This window comes from Phragmites australis, chromosome 1 (genome assembly GCF_958298935.1).
Source record: "Phragmites australis chromosome 1, lpPhrAust1.1, whole genome shotgun sequence".
Lineage (NCBI taxonomy): Eukaryota > Viridiplantae > Streptophyta > Magnoliopsida > Poales > Poaceae > Phragmites > Phragmites australis.
The window spans coordinates 40,177,072-40,201,674 of NC_084921.1; the positions used below are offsets into that span (position 1 = coordinate 40,177,072).

Here is a 24,603-nt window from a genome sequence, read left to right on the forward strand (position 1 = left end):
CAAGCAGCGTAACATGGTGGGGAAGGTAGGGGGAACTCATTTTGGGGCTTACCAAGGTTCGTGAGGCTCAGGAAGGTAGTCGACGATGGCGGGGGAAGGTGACAGTGCTAGGGATCTCTTCGAGAAGGGGGCTCCGGCAGCCGGGAAACCAAGGCAATGGTGGCACGTTTTTTGACAGTCAACGATGAAGCTTGAAGGTGGCTTGGATTAGGCTTGGCGGCTTTGGAATGGCTCGGTGCGAATTTGACCGAGGGCGGTGGCAATGGCATCGACAGCCCTAGATCTCGGCAAGTTGGCTCGGGAGACGGTGGCTTTGGGTCGAGAAGAGAACGAAAGGGGGTGGGGACCTATATATGCGGGAAGAGAGGGTCGGGGCAGTCTGGGACTCCAAACTTCATACAAGAAATGATCAGCCATTCCAATGGTTGTGCTAAAAAGCAAAGGGAAAGACGGGGGCTTATCAAAAGACGGTGGGCTCGAGTTGGACTCGGACATGGTGGCGGCGCGTCTGAAACGAAGATGAAGCATGGATGCGGGGCGAAGGTGGGTTGGTGCTGGGCCAGGCACGGCGATGGCTAGCCGCCTAGGCAGAGAGAGTAGGTGGAGGGAGAGGGCAAGCGGGCCAGCTCAGGCTGAGCAGGCGGGGAATGGTGAGTGGCCATGTGAGGGAGAAAAGGTTGGGCCATATAGGTTTAGGCTTTTCCTTTTCTAATTCTATTCCTTTTTCTATATTCTACTCTATAACCAAACTAGAGCAAGACAACTCCAAATAAAAGCCAACAAAAATAGCATGAATGCACTTCAAGCAAATATATCCTATGCCAAATTGGATTTACTTTAGAAAATAGGTTTTATCCTATTCTATCTTTTTAAACCCTAATTAAATTCTAGGAAATTTTAGGAAATTGCAAAAATTGAAAACCAGGGTGTTACATTTTTACACACCATCCTCCACATCCCACATAACATCAAGGATTTCACAACCATCATGGAATTCATAGCCATCAAGGATTCATGGTTTATGAGTTATCATTGATAACATTAAATCTTATCTCCGATGAGAGGTGTTTCAAAAGCGATATCTTTGAGGAGACGTATTCACTCCTAAGCATGCTAGATATCAATGCATCGTCTGTTATTAATATAGATAACAAAAGGTGATCCTAGGGTGATATGTATTTTGGATGATAACATTTATAGCATGGCAAGTGTTAATAGGATTAACTACAACAGGCAGTTTTAAGGAAAACGCGATACATGGCACATATGATAATAAATCATGTTTTAGTTGATCATGTAGATTACTTGAAAATATAGGTACAATATGATCAAAGAGATAGGACTTTCCTTCTCCGAAGTTTTCTTCAAGATTTTGGTTGTAGTCAGGATCTTCCTTGCTCCTAACGCTCCCCGCGCAACACTCGTAGAAATTTGGTAGTTCTGCAATTGTGACTATGATCATTAACAGGTAACACTAGAGAAGAATCAAATAACATCAAATAGAAAATCAAATGATCTCTAATGTATATCACACTGTGATAGATAGGTAGATCTCAAATTTAAATGAATTTCGATAAAAGAATCGCCAAAATCGGACCCAGAATGGAGAAGTTATGACTCTCAGAAGATTAAATCTAAAATTAATTCGAGAAATTCTAAAATTGCATTATTCATAGGTGGGGCCCACAGTTGGGACCCACTGAACAGTAACTAGGGCTCACTAAACAGTAACTGGGGCCCACTGAACTGTAACCTAATGGGGCCACATGAACAGTACCAGTTGGTCTAAATGGGCTTGGGCTGGGCCAGGATTGGGCCTGAGCCACACGATGCTGGGCTGCAGTACTCATCCCACTTGGGTCAGTCGGCTTGTTTGTGGGTTGCAAAGCTGGGCTGGCGCACTCGGGTGTGACCTTTTGGCGGTTGGGCTGGCAGGCCGATGATGTGTGGGTCGAGCCACGGCCCACTCGGTCGAGCTGCATAGGCACGAGAGCAGGCCTAGCCATGCGCGCGGGCTCGCTGGCCAGCGGAGCAGCAAAGGAGATCAGTTGGCGGTGAGCAATCACAGTGAAGCCGCACTGGAGAGCTCACCGAAATCACGCTCCTAGCGAGGACTCACCATGGCGAAGGCGTGATGGGCATCTACGCACTGCATGGAACTCACCTAGAAGCTCGTCGATGGGAGGCGGTGCCAGACGGTGGCCAGGGAAGATGGTGGTGATGCAGAGAAATTAGACAGCACCACCCCTGAACTACCCATTGTCGACCTGCACGGAAAAGGGGCCTAGAGCTCCCTGGGCTACTCGGCACGAAGGCTAGACCACACACAAGGGCATATGCATGCCGGCGACAACCATGGCATAGCGATGGAGGATCAAACACATGGCTGCACGTAGCCGCATGAAGAGAGAGCGTGCTAATGATGACCCGCTAGCTAGGAGGGTGCGTGAGGGGACCGAGCTTGAAAACGACAAGGAGCTAGACAACGACTGACGAAGCGACGGTGGGGCTTCCGATTGATGGAGAGCGGCACAGGGACGGCGGCAATTTAGTTCCAAGGGCAGTATGTAAACTCTTCTAGAACCTTGATGTGAAGTGGGGTCCTTGATTAGAGACAATCCTGTTTGGGACCCCATATAACCTCATAATATTGTCAATATACAAGTATGCCAACTTGTCTCCACTATAGGTAGTCTTGACAGGTAGGAAATGAGCCACTTTAGTCAGACGATCTACTATGACCCATATGGAGTCATTACCCTTCTGAGTTCTGGGTAACCCGACTATGAAATCCATACCAATTTTGTCCCATTTCCATGTTGGGACCTGTAATGGTTGTAGTAATCCTGCTGGTCTTTGGTGCTCTGCTTTGACCGTTTGACATGTGTCACATCGAGCGTCAAACTCTGCTATGTCAACCTTCATTCTTGTCCATCAGTATTTGACCTTCAGATCCGTGAACATCTTGGTACACCCAGGATGAATGGGATATGGTGAGTTGTGAGCTTCATCCATGATCATCTCTCGAAGGTTTTCCTGATTGGGCACACATAACCGATCTTTGTACCATATAGTTCCTTGTGGATCTATCATGAACCCTAGTGCCTTATCTAACCTGAGGTTCTTCTTGACTTCTATAGTTTCGTCATCTTCTAACTAGGTCTCACGAATTTTATCCTCTAGTGTTGGATGTAGCACTAGAGTGTGAACTTGTCCTAGTGTTATGTGCAGATTCAAATATTCTGAGCAAGTCTATCCTAAAGTCACGTCCTACAACCAAACATGGCTCTAATACCACTTCTATAAGACCCCAACCCGGGATCTCTTGTGCCTCACGTATCAGTCCCTAATTCAAGTAGCTACTATGCACAGTATAGCAATAGTAGTATCACAGTCAAACTTCGTACATAAGTATTATGGTTCAGAGTACAAAAGGTTTACAAACCATATCGTATATTATAAACATGGCTGAACGGCCAGCAAAACTCAGCGGAAAGCAAAGACCTAAAGCCACAAGCAGCTAGGGTGCAAACGTGACTTCTAAGACTACTCTTCATTTGCCTTCCCCTCCGGCGAAGTTGGCATCAGCTTCATCATCTAAATGACAGCAAGAGTGAGTACGAAAGATACTCAGCAAGCCCTATACTACTTCAAGGTGTTGATAGATGCATAAAGGGGTAATTTAAGGATAAGTCTTTACGGTTTAGTTTTAAGCGTAAAGCAGTTTATGCATGTATTCAATTGTATCATTTATGATTGACTTAAAAATAGTTTAAAGAGTTCAAAACCAGATAACAAGCTATATCTATGGGGTTTCGATGCTGGAAGGGGCTACACCTCGCTCCACAGTCCCTATCATCACCTCTGGTGTACCTCTAGTACCACACAGCTTCTGACGGATTTAGCCAATAATATTATCACACGGACATCTAGTCCACACACTTACTCATCAAGACACTAGTCAAAAAGGTTCTGCCTTCGCAAGTCCATAACCATGGACATGGCTATTCGAATAGTTTTACACTCTGTAAAGGTTGTACACTATACCCACATGATATGCTTAGCCTCTAACCGTTGCAAGCGGAGGAGCGAATCATACTGAGACACTTCAATCACCTTTCCTGCTGGGCTTTTCTACAAGACACCCCAAGTCCCAGAGTCCTTGGACTGAATACCGGATTGGTTATGTCGTCTCTCAAAATATTTAGATAGAGGGGCAGATGGACACTTGACTCCTCGCTGCTCCTCAGCCTCTAGTACGATGCCCAACCAGTCCGATGAAGAAAAGTTAAGTCCTACCCATTCAGGACACGTGGTTGCAGGGGGGGTTGCTTAAGCATGGTGGCAAAATGACTCGGTCCTTAAGCGGCCAGGACATGTATCTTTTGCCAATGAATACCACGGAGGTAACTCAAGCCTCCAGGAGCATCCTCGTCCAGAGTACTACTCCACCTACCCCCGCCCAAATAGTTTTCACCCATTTTTTGTCACATCCGGTTTTAATAGACAAACAAAATACGGCCTATGTGTGCCCAAAAAGTTTAACACACATAAGACATCACAGGTGAAATAACAAAAGCAATAATTTAACTTACAACTGTTTAACTCTTACATAAAGACTTCATCTAAACAACTCTATTAACCAAACAACTAAACTAAACGACGACAGCGAAACAAAAACATCGGTGACCAAGCAACTCCACATGCACCGATCGGAAGGCACACTCTTAGTACACCAAGTTGTAGTCTTGAAAATCTTCAAAGTTCTCTACTGAGCAGCATATATATTGTGGAAGATAGCATAGGTGAGTACATGGAGTACTCAGTAAGTGTGGACAATAATGAAATGTAGGCTTATAACAAGAATAGGCTAACTCATGGTGTATTTGCATAAATACGAGTAAAAAAAATATTAACATGATTGAAAAGCGTTAAGTAGTTATTAAGTGAAGGTAACCCCAACCAAACAAACCCAAAGCTAACCATCTTGTAAACCATAACCATCTAGTACCACCAGTACTATCATACCATAACTATATCCAAACTATCTAATCATGTGAGGATCCAAGTCTCCTATAACCACGAGCCTGACTGTTATAACAGTTTTTACACTCTGCAGAGGTTATCCAGCTTTCCCACGACTTAGTGAATTCCATGTTGCTATGTTGCGCAAACACTTAACACACATCAGTGGTGTGCCGCCCGGAGATCTCTGTATGACATTTACCACTAACCAGAGCCTACATCAGTATGCACATATGTCATCCTCACACGCCTAAAATTGGTGTTGACTCTTCTCTGACAAGCTCCTTGTCCACATCCGTGTGAGGGACAACTATGCGGGGAGCCCTAAGGGACGCCTTCACTCATCGTTGCCTTGCCCTCACGCCTTCACACCAGCTCATCTTTGCCACCACTATTTGGGACATCCTCGACATCGTCGCCACCATATGCATGATGTTGCTCTGATCTGTTAGGGTTAGGCAAGTCTAATCTATGTGGCATCATATGTGACCATCACATCGTCTACGACGCTCTCACACTCTCCACGATGTTGTATAGTCCCAATGCACCCCATCCTTTTTGGCTAGGTGCACTACTAGGGTTTGGTAGCTCCTGTCTGAAAAGTGCCAACCCTGACATCACTATTGTCGCCTCTCTCGATCCAGTCATCCTCGAAAATTCCACCACCAATTCTGATATGCACGACATCATCCATTGTCGCCACGTACCATGCACACCTCGATTTAATTAGTCGATCAGCTCATGGCTGTGCTACACATGCGCCACACCTCCAAGTATCGGGTTGTCATTGCGTCGCCCTTCTAGTTGCAATATCGCTGCCCATGGTCAACGTCTATTGGCTACTACAGCACTTTCCCTGTCGCAAAAATGCCACTGGTGATCTCCTGCCACTACATTGACACAAGATTCGTTGCAGTTGCATCGCCACTCTTGGACCGTGACGTCGCCATCGCCACTTTCCTGCGCATCAAAGGCACTAAGGCTGGAGCTACGTTGCCTCTCTTGGCACGACATCATCACTAGTCGTATGTGCACATGGTTATTGTAAGACCCCAACTTAGGATCTCCTATGCCTCACGTATCAGTCCCTGGATCAAGTAGCTGATACGTACAGTATAACAATTGTAATATCACAGTTAAACTTCGTACATGAGTATTATGGTTCAGAGTACAAAAGGTTTACAAACCATACCATATATTACAAACCTAGTCGAACGGATAGCAAAACTCAGTGGAAAGCAAAGACCCAAAGCCACAAGCAGCTAGGGTGCAAACGTGACTTCTAAGACTACTCTTCATTCTCGCATTCCCCTTTGGTGAAGTCGGCATCGGCTTCCTCATCTGAATGACAGCAAGAGTGAGTACGAAAGGTACTCAGCAAGCCATATACTACTTCAAGGTGTTGATAGATGCATAAAAGGGTAATTCAAGGATAAGGCTTTACGGTTTAGTTTGAAGCGTAAAGCAGTTTATGCAAGTATTTAATTGTATCATTCATGATTGACTTTAAAACAGTTTAAAGAGTTTAAAACAAGGTAACAAACTATATCTAGGTGGTTTTTGGTCCTATAAGAGGCTACACCTCACTCCGCAGTCTCTATCATCATCCCTGGTGTACCTCTAGTACCACACAACTTCTGACAGATTTAGCCAGCAACATTATCACACAGACATCTAGTCCACACACTCACTCATGAAGACACACGCACCTGAAGTCTAGTAAAAAAGGTTCTACCTTCACATGTCCATGACCGTGGACATGACTATTTGAATAGTTTTATACTCTGCAGAGGTTGTACACTGTACCCACGTGATATGCTCAACCTCCAACCGTTACAAGCGGAGGAGCAAATCATACCAAGACACTTCAATCACCTTTCCTACTGAGCTTTTCTATGAGACATGCCAAGTCCCAGAGTCCTTGGACTAAATATCAGATTGGCTATGCCGTCTCTCAAAATATTCAGACAGAGGGGCAAATGGACACTTGGCTCCTCGCTGCTTTCCAGCCTCCTAGAATGATGAATGATACCCAGCCTAGTCCGGTGAAGAAAAGTCAAATCCTACCCATTCAGGACGAGTAGTTGCACGGGGGTTGCTTAAGCTTGGTGGCGAAATGACTCGGTCCTTAAGTGACCAGGGCAGTTATCTTCTGGCAAAGAATACCACAGAGGTAACTCAAGCCCCCAGGAGTATGCTCGTCCAGAGTACTACTCCACCTGCTCCCACCAAAATAGTTTTCACCCATTTTTACACACCACCCACCACATCCCACATGACATCAAGGATTTCACAACCATCACAGAACTCACAACCATCAAGGATTCATAGTTTATGAGTTATCATTGATAACAATAAATCTTATCTCCGAGGAGAGGTGTTTTAAAAGTGATGTCTCCGAGGAGACGTATTCAGTCCTGAGCATGTTAGATATCAAGGTGTCATATGTTATTAATATAGATAACAACAGGTAATCCTAGGGTGATATATATTTTTTATTAATAACATTTATAGCATGGCAGGTGTTAATAGGATTAACTACTACAAGCAGTTTTAAGGAAAACACGATAGATGGAACATGCGATAATAAGTTTTGTTTTAGTTGATCATGTAGATTACTAGAAAACATAGGTCCAATTTGATCAAGGAGATGGGACTTTCCTTCTCCGAGGTTTTCTTCAAAATCTTGGTTGTAGTCAGGATCTTCCTCGCTCCTGATGCTCCCTACACAGCACTCACAGAAATATGGTGGTTCTGCAATTGTGACTACGATCATTAATGAGCTACACTAGAGAAGAATCAAATAACACCAAATGGAAAAAAAAAATGAGCCCTAATGGATATCAGCTATGATATATAGATAGATCTCAAATTTAGATAAATTTTGGCGAAAGAATCACCAAAATCGGAGTCAGAACAGAGAAGTTATGACTCCCGGAAGATTAAATCTAAAATTAATTTGGAAAATTATGAAATTGTAATATTCATAGGTGGGGCCCATAGTTGAGACCCACATGAATAGTACCAAGTTGGGCCAAAATGGGCTCAGGTTGGGCTAGGTTTGGGCTTGGGCCACACAATGCCCGACTTTTGGCGGCTGAGCTGGCAGACAGACGGTGTGTGGGCTGAGCCATGGCCCACTCGATCGAGCTGCATAGGCGCGAGAGTAGGCCGAGCCACGCGCGCGGGCGTGTGCACGGGCTCGCTGGCCAGCGGAGCGACGAAGGGGATTAGGCGGCGGTGAGCAATCACGGCGGAGCCACATCGGAGAGCTTGTCGAATCGCGCTCCTGGTGAGAACTAACGACGGCGAAGACATGATGGGCATCTATGCACTACAGGGAACTCATCTAGAAGCTTGTTGACGACAAGCGGTGCTCAGGGTAGTGCCAGACGACGACGGGGGAAGACGGCGGTGGCATGGAGAAACTGGATAGCACCACCCCTCAATTATGTGTGGTCAACCTGCATGGAAAAGGGGTCTAGAGCTCCTTGTGCTACTCAGCACGAAGGTCGGACTACACACAAGGGCTTATGCACGTCGGCGACGACCATGGCACGATGGCGGAGGACCAAACGCATGACTGCATGCAGCCACACGAAGAGAGAGCATGCTAACAATGCCTCGCTAGCTAGGAGGGTGCACGAGGGGACCGGGATGCTCACCGAACTTGAAAATAGCGAGAAGCTGGACAGCATCCGGGGAAGCGACGGTGTGGTAGTGATGGAACGGCTCGGCTTCCGGTGCGGGCGGGCTCCCGTCAGGCTTCCAATCGATGGAGAGAGCCAAAGGGATGACGGTGAGCTTGTGGTGCTTTTCGGCAACTCACGTGGAAGAATCGGTGACAGTGGAGCTACAATGGCGAGAATGATGATGGTGGCGGCGCGGTGGTGGTGGCAAAGTGGGGAAAGAGAGAGAGAGACTAGGCCACTCTATTTATAGAGGGAGAGGGTGCACAGAGAGGCGGTGGGAGCACAACGACGTGGCGCACGGGGGCGATGACGGTGGGAAGGTGCGACACGGCTTCTCTACAGCGGTGGTAGGTCTGCATCGGCCACGCGTGTTTGCAGGCACGGAAGTCTCACGGCGTCAGGCGCTCGGGTGGTATGTTGTGAGGGCAGAGAGAGAAGAGAGAACGAGAGTGAGAAGAGATGTCACGGGGGGGGGGGAGGGCGAGAAAGTCACCGGCACATTCATTGCACCAACCGTCGCGGTGGCGCGGCGTCGCGCTTGAGGAGAGGGAGAAGGCGCGGGCGGATGAGCGCGAGATGGGCGACACGTGGATGGCCAAGGCTTGCGCGTGGGCGCTGGTGAGCGGGCTGGCCAACGCATGAGGAAGTTAGGCCGGCAGCGCGGTTGCAGTCCAGGCGTGGGAGAAGGGAGTCGGGCTGGTTGGGCTGGCTTGCTGGGCCGCGCCGAGAGGGAAAAAGGAGAAGCTGCCAAGGAGAGAAAAGGATTAGACTCGTAGTGAAATTGAGAAAAGGAAAAGAAAAGAAGGTTTGGGTTTAAATTCAATTGAGATATTTGAATTTGAATTTGACTTTAGATTAGGATCAATTCTAATGGGAATATTTGAATTATGAATTCGAAGTAAAGCTATGAGATTTGGAAGATGATTTGAATCAAAATGAATTTGAGCTAAATAGAATTTAAGAATAGATTTAAAATTGAAAGACATTTAATTTCAAATCTCCACTCAAGGAACTATAAAAATCATAAACCAAATGTAGATGAATCAATTAATGTATGGAGAAGTTTAGAATTTAAGGTAGTGTATTTTGGAATACTTAGCCAAAGTAATACATTTGAATATGTATTTTCCCTTGATTTTAGTTGGCTTAATTAATCACAAAAAGTTTAATTTGGAGCAAAATATGCAATTAATTAGTATGCTAAAACTCAGTATGTTATAGTTATCTTCAAGCTGCTCGAGTCATTTCTCCTGCATCCTGCATCATTGATCCTCTCTGATCCCTGCCCCACCACCTAGTTTGCGTACCATCGCCGTGTTTTTTCCTATGCTACCATGTGGACACCTCTATGCATGTTGGTTAGTTCATCCGATTTATGTCCCGTGCTCTTCGCCTTGTCCACCACAGCTATACCACCAGTGTATCCATCTACTTTTATTTGCATGCATAGTTTTCTCCTTGCCTCAGCCTTCATCCACACCGGTGATAATCACCATGTTGTGCAGCCCTATCGCATCGCACATCACCACTATCATGAGCCCTCCTAACCCAACTCCTTTGGTGTTGCTACTGCAATCCTCCAAACACTAGGAAATGATTATGATGGCCCCTTTCTTCGTGCACCTAGTTCTGGTAAAGCTGGCATGTACCTTTGTCCATGATGCACACCTCATTCTGGCAAAACCGGTGCATCACCCCATCCTCAATGACCTTGACCTCAGCATCAAAGTCTCTATCAACAGCTAGCCTAAAGCATCACCATCACTTCACCACACACCTTGCATATGTGGCTTCTTCTGTGACTACCTCGACTACATCAACCCTAACTTCAGCTACCTCATGCATAGCTACCCTAACCACGGTTGGACCACACCCTTCGCTCTTGGCTACTTCGACATTGGCACAAAGGGCTATCTTTCGCTTGAGTAACTCATTGGCTTCCTCTACAGTCACAGCGTTTGTGATGCAATAGTGCTCCTTTACGACTGTGAGGGATGTCGGTCCATCAGTTTCCCACCTTCAGTTTCCTCTTCAGTCTAATTGTCTGTGCCGCTCCTGTTACGAGTGCACGGGATGTTAGATTATATTAGCATATATTTGTATTTCATAGTTCATGATTTGTAATCCCGTGATATATGCCTTATCTCTACGAAATATTTTTTTTTCTCTTCAAACCTTGTACTCTATATAAACCAATCAACCAGGCTTAATAGTATATCTATCGCATTACACTAATTCCTCCTTTTTAAATAATTATCTTGCCCCTTCCTATCACCTACCAAACCATAGGGGACTGACCAATATGACGAGGTGAGGCGGCCGTCCTACCTTTCCGGCTGCGAGATCTCCATACCATTCTCTCTGCACCGTGTTTTTTTACTCTAGCAACACTTATTCATTGCAAAATGAGTGACTCCATCCTATCTATATTTTTAGATGGAACCGCTACTTTACCAAACACATCACAGAGAAAACAGTACACGCTGGCTCGTTGATCTGTCTTAGTATTTCTGTTCACCTCAATCTAAACGCAGCTTTCAGATCTATAGGATTTCATCAGAGAGTATGCCACCGCATTTTTTTATTTTCCTCAAGAAAACAGTAGATACCGGCTAGTGGGTCCTTTTTAGTGCTTCTGTTCACCTCAATCGAAAGTTCTAAACGTGTCTAGAGAAAGAAACAAATCTCACTTTTCATCAAAAGAGCAATTAGCAATAGCATTAAGTGCTACAGGGTAGCAACAGTGTTGCAGAGAGAGGAGAGCGTACTCCATGTTTGCGGAGAGAGGAGATAGTCTGCATAACTGTTTATAGACAGTGGATTCGGAAAGAAAAAAAGAGTAATAGAGGTAGAAAATAAAGTAGTCGATGAAAATGAAAAAATAGAGAGTATTATAATAGCGTTAGATAATACTATAATAATATTATAGTGAACGAATTTTTAAAATAACTGCTAAAAATAATCTTAGCAATCAAATTGCAAGTGCCGACGATGGATTGATCTGATACAGTGTGAGGCGGTACATGCTCGTGGGCCCGCCGATCCAACTCCCAGCGCTAGCTGGTCCAACCCCACCGGCGAGCACGCGAGGATGGCGCGCCCCAGTGGCTCGGCTCGCAGGGCGGGCGCGCACGGCACCCACTCCCACCGCGCCACGGCGGTGGCGCTCCCGTCCGCCTTCCCCTCCCGCAGCTCGTAGAGCACAGCACCGTTCGCCGGCTCGGCCGCATTGTACACGTACCCACCCGTGGCGTAGCCGCACACCCCGATCGACGGCGGCGTGTCATCCAGGTCCTCCTCCTCCCCGTCCTCGTCTTCGCAAGGGAACAGCCTCTCCGACATTTCGATCGGCATTGCGTCGTTCGACAAGGCGGGGGTCGGCTCCAGAGTGTCGCCATTCACCTCCCATGCCTGGACGACGACTCTGCACTCTGCTTCCATGTCTGCCCGCTTCGCCCCGAACAGAACGAGCCGCTCGTCGGCGCCGGCGCGACCTGGCGCGACGCCCCACGTGGAGACTGCGGCGTCCGGGACGAGGCGATGGCTCGGGCCCCACCTCCGGTTCGCCGGGTCGAACCAGCTCGCCCACCCGGTGGTTCTCTCCACGAGGTACACCCGTTGGTCGGTGGCGGCCGCCGAGAGCCACGTTGCCGCCGCGGACTCCCTGAGCGCGTCGGGCATCGGCTCGCAGGCCGTCCAGCCGCCTCCCTCGTGCACCTCCACTGCCGCGGCGTCCTCGCCCTCGGCCAGAGCCAGCTGGCACGCGCCGCCGAGCGCGACGACGCGGTCGCCCACCGCGGCGAACACAGGGTCGACGCGCCACACGCTGGGGGCCTTGAGGACGACGCAGGCGGCCGTCCCGAGTGGGCCGCCCGCGACGTCGAGGCCAGAGAGGGAGATCGCGCAGACGCGGTCCCCGCGCGCGCCGCGCAGGAGGCGGACGTGCGACGGCGTGGCGTGGCGCGTGGCCGGCACGGTGAACCACGCGCCCGAGTTGGGGTCGTACGCCGCGGTGGATCGGCGCCCGCTGCCCTGGAGGTGCACGACGAGCCAGGGCAGCCGCCGCGGGCGCCAGCGCAGCGTGGCGCGCACCGCGCGGAGCCACTCCCGCGAGACCCGCGCCGTGGCGGCGAGGTCGGCCGCGGGGACTCGCGCCACCACCGACTCGAGCACGTCGCCGTGGAGGTACATCGCCGCCAGTGACGCGCCGTCGTCCTCGCACCCTTCCTGGTGCCGCCGCTGCTTCACCTCGTGACCTCGAACGCCCATGTCTTTCTTTCCACGAGCAACTAAGCACAACGGCTTTCGCTTCTGGTGCAGGCTTTGGCTTGATCGCTTTCTAATTTGGGCCCAGGAATGACAAGCTAAATAGATAAGCGGGATCTTTGTGGAGGCACGAGTGGACGAGCGGTGGTCAATGGTCATTGGATGGTGGGTCCGAGTCTAGAATCGGGACAAAGTCAGCAGATATCTGCCACCAATGCGAGAACGCGGTGGTAAACAACTTTCGCTTCTTTCCGCAAGATGCAGCCTGCTGACTAGCTAATAATATTAGTATTAGTATATATTAACTGGTATTCATGTATTTAGAAGAATATTAAGATTTAATAAGATAAATTAAGGACTATAATAAAACAATAATATAAAATAAATATCATAATAACATGTTTTTATATTTTTATCTCAAATAATATATATTTATCCAAACAACTAAATATTAATTTTTTTACCAAACTGAACATATATAAATAACTAAATAAATTATACCAGATACACTTAGCATGTCTAGAAGGCTGCGTTTGGTACCCCTAAATGCGCTACAGGCAACCTAGTTCGATTCAAGGGTCGCAAAAGGTAAGAGCATCTCCAACCGACTACTCATATTTGATCCCCTATTTCTCTTATTTAGAGCCTCCTTATCCAGATTTCATCCCCTACTTCTCAGCGCGTTCCAACCGGTCTTTTATATTTGACCCTCTATATTCGAATCACCTCTATTTTATTAATATCTGATAACTCTCTCTCCTCTCTCTCCAGAGCCTCTCTCCCGACGCTGGCCAGAGCTCCCTCTCTCTCCCTGCTCCTTCTCTCTCCCCAACCTCCCTCTCCTCGAGATCCCTCTCTCCACGCCTCCATGGCACGGGCGGGTGAGTGAGGGGGTGACGGCGCAGCGTGGGCGGGTGAGCGGGTGCGGGGAAGCGTGGGCGGGCAGGCGTGGGGCAGTGCGGCGACGCGGGAGGGGCCGTGCGTGGACGCGGTGGCGCGGGTGAGGGGCCGGATGAGAGGTCGGATGAGGAGCCACTGGATGTAGGGGGTGAGGGAGGAGATTTGGGAGTTCCTCAAATAAAAAGAACCGGATAAGGGGTCAGTTGGAGACCAATTTTCATCGTTTTCTCTTAAATATAGGATAGAGGTACGAAGAGGACTTGGTTGGAGATACTGTAAGAAAACCCATTTCAAATATATATTTATATATCAGCAGACGTCTGCATTTGCCGAGGGAACGACGACAATGACGTCAAGGGTTATCCTTTTGCCGCTGATTTTTTTATGGACCCGAGCTTAATTTCTGAAAAACGTTATCATCGTCGTGATATATAGCCAATAGTACGTCTCATCTGACGTTGCCAAACTTTTTATTTAGCAATTATTCAGGTGCGTGAGTCACGGCGCATAAATGCGACCGGCAAGTATGATCTATTCTGAGAAGAACTGTTGTCTGGTGTGGTGTGGTGTGGAGCGGAGCCAGAGAGGGTAGGAGAGCGAACCACTACCGACGTGCTAACAATAGTGCTGATGATGGATCAGAAGAAAAAAAAATGTCCTTTTTCCTAATAGGCTGCTCGGATTATTTCTTGTTCATAATAATATCTCCACGGTGCGCGTCCGTGTCGCTGCTTTTCTAGAAGAATTTCATTTCAAGCGCAGACCAAAATTATGCTGCAAACGTGCCACTATCAGATTTGTGGGTAGTGCATCTGTCGTTTCACTTCTTTTCTCATTTGACAAAGTTATGGGCGCCATAATTTTCGCAAGATTAACATGCTGTTCAGATAAGTACTATAAAATAGCGTGCCGTATAACATGTCGCCGAGGATGACCGACGATGGGTTAACTTATTCCATGTATAACATGCATTATCATTTAAAAGCAAACTCTGCTAGCAACTGTCTAGATTAATTAATCAGTTCAAATAATTAAGGTTTCCTCTCTAAATTTATACTTAACACACAGCTCTGATATGTGTCAGTAATGCTTGAAAACAAGCTGCATCCCATGTCCTAAATGAGGGGGAGATTCTGATGAGTCTAGACCAGTAACATGGTAGAAAATAAATTCATCTATTATCTTAATATTTGAGAAAAAATAAACCTCCATATTCACTTTAAATATTACAAAATTATCACATCAATCGAAAAAAATCTAGACCACATATTATTACAAACATCTAATGGTCTAGATTAAACAAAAGAGTTTATATCAAATACGATTAATAAATAGCTAAATTGGAAATTAAAATATATGAAAAATTAGCAGTTCGATTTCCATACGGATTGAAAAGCATAAATCTAAACAAAGGGTCCTGGTAAAATAAAATAAAGTAATAATTAAAATTAGCGTTATAATAGAAAAATAAAGATCCATATCAAATATAGTCTTAAAAATCAAATTATTAGAAAAATTCATGTAAAATATAATTAATCAATAGCTAAAATTTATAATAAAACATAATGAAAACATTTCAAAATTCTGATTAAGATAATAAATTAAGAAACACCGTGTAACTCAAAATCGTCGTATCAAGCAAGCAAAAGGCAAGACATAACATGTAAGCAAGACAAATTTTTTTTGGTTTTGGTTAGGCTGCCAAAACTTGACGTCTGATTTTGACAGCTGATCAAAATACATACGAATCAAAATAATACATGTATACGATTTGGGTACAAGTTTACAATATACATAGTTTTCTCTTCCACTAATATAATTTTTAATCTCTTCTTTTAATTTTATGTGTTTTGTAACTAAATGATACTAACTCGGAAAAAAAAAACTAAAGAGACTAAGTTTTAATCAAATACTATCATAATAAAATATTACGGCGATACTAACCATGTTTTTAGGTAGACCAAATTGCTAGTTGTATATATATATGAGAAGATTCGAATTCACAATTCGCCATCCAATATTCTCGCAAAAAATGTTATTGAATAAGTTCACTTCTCCTCCATGTCATGCAGATTCCTAATTTCTTTCAGCCACTCCCGGATGTTATTCAATGACAAATAATCAATTATCCCCGGGGTAAGGGGAGGAAGATGACGTCCATAACTGCGACGATAGGAAGACAAGCCGATCAAATCCACGGTGAGGCAACTAAGGTGACCCTATGTACGGCAGTACCAGTGACTCAGTAAGCTTGACGATGGTTAGCCACAAACAAGGCACTCTACAACCGAACAAGTTGTTATAGGCGGATTTTAAATTTTATTATAGATGGGTATGTGTTTTATCTCTGAAAAATATCTGATACTGAGTTTATTATAAACGGTTATAATTCTGTCTGTAATAGAACTACATATACAGAGTCTAAATAAAATATATGTTTGTAATATAGTTATACAAATATCAATTTCACAATACACATCGACATATTTTTTTGAAAAACCATTAGCGCAAACTAAGGGTCACAGATGGATTTTATTAAACCTGTCTGTATAAAGTGTCGCTGATATTTGTTTTAAAAAAAAATCGTCTGTGTGACCCTTTCCCCCTAAGAAACAATTTACTTCTTGACTGCCCTCATGATATGGCATACATCACACAATAATATATATCGCACAAATAAAAATATCACAGGCATATACACATGAACATCGTATAGATATATAACACATAAGAACACATCATTCAGGACATAAAAGCTATACACAACGACACGAATCCCTAATATATGGTCTTAGAGGATTGAGATTCAACAACACGTCTGTATTTCACCATAATCTCAATAAAAGCATTGTCTTCATATATCATCTCATTGTCATCCGAATCAGACTCCATCCTAACTAACTCAGTCAAGCGCCAGAATTAAACAACATTGTTTTCAAATCTTTTGCTCATCTTGCAGTTCACAAAAATGTCTCCATTGTGATGAATAACAATAGCAAGATTTTATCATGAATAAAAAAACAATAAAATACGATTCACAATATAAATTGAGTCAATGGTAGTACCATTCACAGTAGCGAAGAACATATGTTCCACGTGATCGAAATCAACACCAAGCATCATAACCATGGAAGCAACTATAGGAACAATCAGATCCTCCCAGTGCTTAATAGCAATGAAGAAAGATATATTCTACAGATCTAGGATACACAATAACAACATTACACTCAGTACACAGATCAAATCAAACCCTAACAAAACTATGATACAATTCAAACTCACAACAGTACATGGAAGGGATTCGGAGCCTAGATCTCAAACCTCCCTTGCCAAAATAAACCTAAAAACCAGTTGTAAAAGGGGATCAAATGGTAATGAGGAGAGCGGCGAGATGAATTTCTCATTGCTTTAGTGAGGGAGATGAGCACTTTGTAAAAATGGTAGTGGGAAGCGAAGAGTGTGGAATCAAATTTAAACAGTATCCAGATCTTTAACTACAGACGATTTATCTTAGCAATCCATCTATGTCTATCATATAGCCACAAACAGATCTTAAAAGAAATCGTCTGTGACAATATTACATTACTACAGAAATTTTTTTAAAGACGGATGATAACCCATTTTCATAGTTGTTTAGCCATCCTTCTCTGGTCAAAGTCCTATGAAAATGGACGATTTCCACATGCGCAAAAGAGACTGCATGTGAAAATCTATTACCACATACGGTTTCATGTGATAGTAGGTTCTCAAATATGGTTTTTTAAGTGGACCGCCTCTGATAATTGGTTCTCTAATCGATATTTTTTGGCTCAAAAAAGTAATTTTTTGGCCCAACCAGGCACATGAACTTGGAACCTCTTAGCTCACACGATACATCTTTACCATCCCACCACAAAACTACTAGTGATATTAATAGCATATGGAATCCTTTTTATCTCTTTTATCTAAAATTTTAAATTATTATTTGGACATCTAAATGGCCTCAAATGAAAAAGATTTCAACTATAAAGTTGTATATCTCACCGTGTGCTATAATTTTTATATAAAATTTGTCCTCATCCGACTTCGTATGAAAAAATCATGAATTTTTTAAGATAAACTATCATTTATTACTATAGATGGTTCACATAAAGAACCGTTTGTAAAAATTATCTTATTTCTACAGATGGTTCATATAAAAAATCATCTCTGAAAATTACTTTTTATACAGACGGTTCACATAAGGAACTATCTGTGGTAATCATTCTATTTCCAGAGGTGGTTCACATAATGAACCATCTCTGAACATGATATTTTACACATGCGGTTCATATAAGGAACTGGCTGTGGTAATCATCTCATTTCTAGATGTGGTTGTCATAAGTTGTCGTCTGTGAAAATTTATTTTCATAGGCGGTCCGAAACCACAGAGGTTTGCTCAAGCGGTTTGTCATATAAGCCATCTTTGAAAAGATATCCTAAGTCTCCCAAAAAATAGTTTTTTATAGTGTCACAGACGGGTTTTCTAAAATCTATATGTATCTGTATAATAGAAATAGACAGATTTGTAAAAGTCATTTGTGAGTTCTAGTACACTCAGAAAGCCAATCATATTACAGACACATCTAATTATCAACTGTCTCTAGGTATTCTGTCAGTGACAAGTCTTAGTAAACCGTCTGTATCATTTCATCTATATTTACTGTTTGTGTAATAGTGACAAGAGGACTAGGAACTTCATAGAAGGTCCTATAGTTAGAAGGTGGAGTGACCACGACAGATTTTCTTTCGGAGTGGTAGAAAATAATGGTGGTCTTGCCAGTTTGAAGGCACGGTTGGTTGTGGTGGATGCCGTGCAAAAGGCAAAACTAAAGCCCACAAAGGTAATACCACCATGTGAAACCAACTTAAGGAGATAAATGCGGTATTGCAAAGTTTTCTTTTGAGTAGAAACAATATTATAAAGTTTATAGGCACTGACAAATACTCGATTGTAAATTGAGGGTATCGGATGGACTTTCGAGTTAAAGTTTAGGGGTTGTTGATTTGCTTGTGATTTTTGGTTGAATTTGTTCGCTCCAAAGGTAATATAACTCTTTTTGACGTATCTTGTTCCAGACGAAGTCGTACGTACCAAACAGGACTAAATTAATTAGGTAGTTGATCCCCTCTTTCTAGCAGTGACTAAAATATAAAAAATGGTTTATAGTGATCTTTGATAAATGACAGTTAAGTGGTCTAGATCAGTTTAACTAGAGTGTCTCTAACAATACATAATAATTAGTTGTAAGGATGTACACATTATATTTTTATCTACAGAAGAATGAATAAGAGAGCGAAAAGTTAGCTACTAACTAATAGTTAGTATATAGATGCATGCAAACTTTATTACCTATTACATATGGACTCACATTAAATTAGTAGAACATGCTATAGTTGATTTATTGAAGGAGTTGTTTGTTATGATAACTAGTAGCTAACTACATCGTTGGAGATGCTTTTATACATACGTATATTTTTCAAAGCGTAGGTGAGAATTCAAGTTTTCTTCAGCCTAAGCATACCATGCTCTTCAGTGACATAATTAGAGCGCTGACATAACGCATGTAATGTTAAGATTGGAGCCATTCAATTAGTGCTGAAATGAACAACTTCGTTGTATGTTTCGATCACCGGGCTAATCGTTGTATGTTAAGATTGGAGCCATTCAATTAGTGCTGAAATGAACAGAGTGCGTGGTCTATCAACGAGCGTGAATGCATAATGCATGGCTAGTAACTTACGGTGAGCCCGAGCTGTTCGATGAGGTTCTCGGCGTGGAACTTCTTGTCAGAGGCGGAGACGGTGGAGCCGAGGCGGAAGTCGGCGGCGAACATGAGCGTCTCGTACACGGTGAGCATCGGGAAGAGGCGGTCGTCTTGCATGACGTAGGCCGAGGAAAGCTTGATGAGGCTGGGGCTCATCGCCTCATCTCGACGCCGTCGAGCGCCACGCGGCCGTCGAGGCTGGAGATGCGCCCGGCGAGCGCGTCCAGGAACGTGGACTTGCCGGCGCCGCTGGGCCCCATGACGGCCGTGACGCACCCCTTGGGCGCGTACCCGGTGATCTCGTGCAGCAGGTCCACGTCCTTCTTCTCCCACTCCCCGCCGGAGCCGCGCTGCTTCTTGACGACCGTGTACGTGAGGCTGATAAACTCCAGCCCACCCGTGAAGCCGAAACGCCCCCCGCCCGGCTTCTCCGTCTGCTGCACCATGCCGACGACCATCTCCAGGTTGCGGTGGCCGCCGTGCCGGCCATTGTGCTGATGCGCCATGCTGTGCATTGGTTGGCATACTTTATGGGGCATTTACCCAGTAGCTTGCATTAGATTCGCCTTCCATGGATACTAGGAATGGTCAACGTATCTAAGCAGTTTTCTGTCTTCTTCTTTCTGATTTCATTTTACTTATATTTCAGGTGATTGCCTTGTATTTTAGGTTTTAATGCTGCTGTTGCTGGGTGTTTTTTTTGCCGTGGAATCTGTTTTGTGGCCTTCTTCTACGGATTCTTCATCCCTTTCCAACTCAACACCTATGGTGATACTCAGTTCAGTGATAGCATCTGTTGTTTCAGAGATTGGTCTAGTTTCTGATCCTGCTTTCACTGTTCCAGAATATGATTTTCGCTCCCCACCAGGTACTTTGTTATAATTGAGAATTTGATATTTTCAGCACTGTTGATCCACTGAGTCTTTAGTTCTTTACACAATTCTAATTATGAAGATGTTTTAACCTGTTCCTGTTCCATAGTACTGTCTAAATAACTTTAGAAGTCACATAAAGTAGGCATATTTAACTGTTCCAGTCAAAAGCTATTGAAACATGATAAAAAATTGTAAAAATGCTATAAGCTAGCTGATTTTTGCATTAATTCGTTTCAAATTGCGCATGCTCTTGTCCTCCTGATAAGTGAGTTGGGGAATTGGGGAACAATATAGTGTCTGAGAGAGCACACAACAACACTCCTGATGGTAGGTTAGTTATGGTGTCTTTTTAATGACATCCTCTTTTTACATTTTGTTTCTCGTGCACCAGAGATTGAAAGTATTAGGATATTTACTTGACTTCATAAATGTCAGAACTTCCTCTATACCTTTTGCTGGGTGTCTTTTGTGGCTTGGTGTCAATCGCATTATCAAGATGTACGTCACTTGCTATGGATACAATTGAAGGTTTACAAAAGGCAACAGGGTTACCAAAGGCTGTATCTCCTGCTTTAGGTGGCCTTATTGTTGGTCTCCTAGCTCTTATGTACCCTGAAGTATTGTACTGGGGCTTTGAAAATGTTGATATCTTGCTGGAATCACGATCAATTACAAGCAGCCTCTCAGCGACTATATTGGTTCAGCTCATTGGAGTGAAAATATTAGAGACATCTTTGTGCAGGGCTTTTGGATTGGTTGGAGGTTATTATGCACCATCGCTTTTTATTGGTGCAGCTACAGGGATGGCATATGGCAAGTTCATGAGGTTTACATTTACTGGCCCTGAACCACTGTTTCATGTCCCGTTCCTAGATGTGGCATCACCTCAAGCATATGGCCTGGTAACATGTCTACCAATTCAATGCTTTCGTCTGCATTTTTGTCTTCTCAACTACCTTAATAACTGTCCATTTATAATGCTAACATTATTGCTATGTAATGGTGTTTCCTTCTCTGAAAATTGTTCGAACGGTTACTAGTTTTCCACTCCCAGTCTCAACTTATTGCCAGTGACACTTATCCATTATAATATTGGATGACAATAGTAAGCAAAGAATATGATCATTCCCTATGTTTTCTTCCTTTTGTTTAATCTTCACAGGTAGGTATGGCAGCTACACTCGCTGGCGTATGCAAGGTGCCTCTGACATTCGTCCTCCTACTTTTTGAGCTTACACAAGACTATCGTATAGTTCTACCTTTGCTTGGGGCTGTTGGATTATCATCTTGGATTGTTTGTCCTCAAAGGTTCTCTAAAAGCATTAGGAGTAAGGTGGATTTTCCTGAGGATAAATCAAGTATTGCCCAACAGGCAAAAAATATGCCCTCTCAAAACAAACAAGTCACTTCCATGGATACTGCTGATTCTTCTAAAGAATTATGTAAAATTGAAAGCTCGCTTTGTGTATATGATGCCAAAGACGAGAGTATGTTTGAAAATCTTACTGTTGCAGAGGCCATGAAAACTAACTACTTTTCTGTCTCAATGACAACTTCATTAGTCGAGGCACTAGATCTTATGCTTGCTGAGAAGCAGCCCTTTGTTATGATAACTGAGAGTAACACATCTGTATTAGGCTTGCTAAAGATATCCAAGATTTTTGCAGAGATTCAAAAACTACCAGGGCACAAGCCAAGGTGAGGACGACAGTCATTTTATTAACCATTTTGCTTGATTTTAGAGTTCTGCATAATACATAGGTTATGGCATACTAAAGGTCCAGTAGTTCATTTTTCAGTTCTATAGATCTTTTGTTGTCTCAGCACAATGAACATGCACCATTGTCTTATGTACAATTATTTCCTTATTTTTTCTCAATAAGAGGGCACTACCTGCACCAGTTACGTTAGGTATACCCAACTTACATAGTAATTGCATCCAGATGCCAACTCTGGATCATAGCAGCACCCAGTTGGGAATTGAGCACTATAAGCCACATTTCAATCCGGATGCACGAAAGCAAACAACTAATTAATAAATTACACAAGATATCATCTTTTTTAAGGTCGGAACAACTCAAAGAAAAATTGCCAAATTTAGTTAGTTCTTGGGAGCTTGATCGACCTTGGTCTCTCAAGTTCCTCCGGTTTATGCTTGCTTCCGAGTTTTTCTTAAAATAATAAAATAAGATGGATTTCTTATTTGTTGGGTGAGCTCAAATAGTAATTTATAGGATGGCTGAGTTTACTTAAACATTTATTGCCATATGGTCATATTTGTTAATTAACTTGTTTTTCAATTAATGCTTGTACAGGTTCAGGAACTCCTGGTAGCTCATGTATGCCTTGCAGGCAAGTGTAAATCGTAGTCTCTGACACCTCAGATGCCACTTACTACTGCAGACAAGATCACGGATTCTCATGGAGTGGATCACGTTCCGGTAGTCTCTCAACATGCTAATCATCAGGACAGAGGACTTTTAATATATTTTGTAGACAGAGAATGCATCACCATCGCTCGGAGGTAATTGGGGGTTTATTTTTCAGCTTTCGATAGTGTTTCTTGTGTTCCAAACTTCCAACTTCCAGCTTCTACCAACAGTGTTCTTTTGTCTTCCATGTCGTGTTCTCATTCAGAGCTTTGGCAACAAAAGAATTGTTCGGTTTTACATATGAGACCGAAAAGGAAGAGAGGTAGCACGGAAGGGGGGAGAGAGAAACACAGAAGCACTTGGTACTTCGCAAGTCTGTATGATATTCTTCATCTTGGAAATTGCAGTTGCAGCCTGCAAACCTGGCCAAGTCCATCGTGGCACTGGTCAAGACTGCAGATTTAAGACTTCACCTGGTTGGTTTGCTATCTTCAGAATGTGGTCAAGGAAGGCCTCCATTTTTGTCGTTATATCTCCCTTGCCACCATCTCTGTGTGCATGTGTGAGTTTTTGTCGCTCGTGTGTGCTCAAGTTCACAATCATTGTTTAGTTTGTAACTGAACAACGAGCTGCTCATCAAAATAGATGCTGGGAAGATAAGCAAAATGGTCAGGCTTTATAACATATCTCTTCTTTTCTTTCAATGCTTTGAATAAACATGGGAAATAAGAATTACAAGATAGCTTCAATGAAACAAACTGGACTCTGCATAAAAGGCATGCATGAGCTTAATTTGCCCTATCATGTCATGTCTCTGTGTTGGTTTCCAAAGAAAAATATCATGTCTCTGTGCATCAGGGGTTGTGCACTACTTGTACGATTATGCTCTAGTCTGATCAAACGAACACTAAGATCTGAACAAGCATTACATGAGGAAAAGTGAAAACTATAAATCTCACTGCTATGGTTAGATTTGACGCACTGAATCTATGGGGGCGTTTGGTTGCATGTATGAGACCGGGTAGGCTCGCGGGATGGAGGCTCCTGATATTGTTTGGATGGGTACTTGAGTCTGGCTCACTGGTGCAAATACAGAGTTAAGCTCGCAGGATGTAGCATACACTCAGTTAATGATGTTATTAACATATAATTACTGAGTATTAATTCATATTAGTACATTTCAAATTGTATTAAGACTTAATACGATAAATTAAGTACTATATATTGTATTTATGCAAAATAAACATCATGTTAACACTTATTTTTTATTTCAATTTCATACAATATATACTTATAAAGATAATCAAACATAATCTCTTCGTAGCTAGACTAAATATATACAACCTATCAAATAAATAGCACTACATACGTATAGCCTAACTCACTAGCTCACTTGATACGAGCCAGACTAGCCATACGGACAACCAAACGGATCCAATTTATTTGAATCTTCTGCACGCAGGAAGTTGCTACTTCAATGTATGACCAGTGAACAGACAGTCTCAAAATCAACTCAATTGTGTAGACTTGCTAACTGGAGCGACATTTCATAAACATTTCATTTCCTGGCAAATTGAGGGTATGCTACTGTTTGAATGGGACGAAAGTTGAATAGCAACCGCAAAGTCTGAACAGGAAGGGGGATTCAAGTTCAACCTCGTTACAATTATAAAGTCAGAAAACGTAG

General features: G+C 43.6%; 2 protein-coding genes across 2 annotated transcripts; one reads left to right on the forward strand and one right to left on the reverse strand.

The window, feature by feature from the left end:
* Positions 1-11,664: 11,664 nt before the first annotated feature.
* On the reverse strand, positions 11,665-13,063 carry LOC133918814 (F-box/kelch-repeat protein At1g23390-like). Its single transcript, XM_062362888.1, has one exon. It carries the CDS (start codon positions 12,984-12,986, stop codon positions 11,682-11,684), a length of 1,305 nt encoding a protein of 434 aa, XP_062218872.1. The 5' UTR covers positions 12,987-13,063; the 3' UTR covers positions 11,665-11,681.
* Positions 13,064-20,173: 7,110 nt separating this feature from the next.
* Positions 20,174-23,412, forward strand: LOC133884846 (chloride channel protein CLC-e). The gene is given in 8 exon segments (XM_062324423.1): positions 20,174-20,186; positions 20,339-20,364; positions 20,366-20,537; positions 20,980-21,446; positions 21,707-22,184; positions 22,187-22,242; positions 22,860-23,068; positions 23,182-23,412. Coding segments are annotated over 8 exon segments (1,482 nt in total). The 3' UTR covers positions 23,243-23,412.
* Positions 23,413-24,603: the final 1,191 nt, after the last annotated feature.

Excerpts from the sequence above, each read along its gene's own strand:
- LOC133918814 (XM_062362888.1), bottom strand. The coding sequence starts at position 12,986 with ATGGGCGTTCGAGGTCACGAGGTGAAGCAGCGGCGGCACCAGGAAGGG.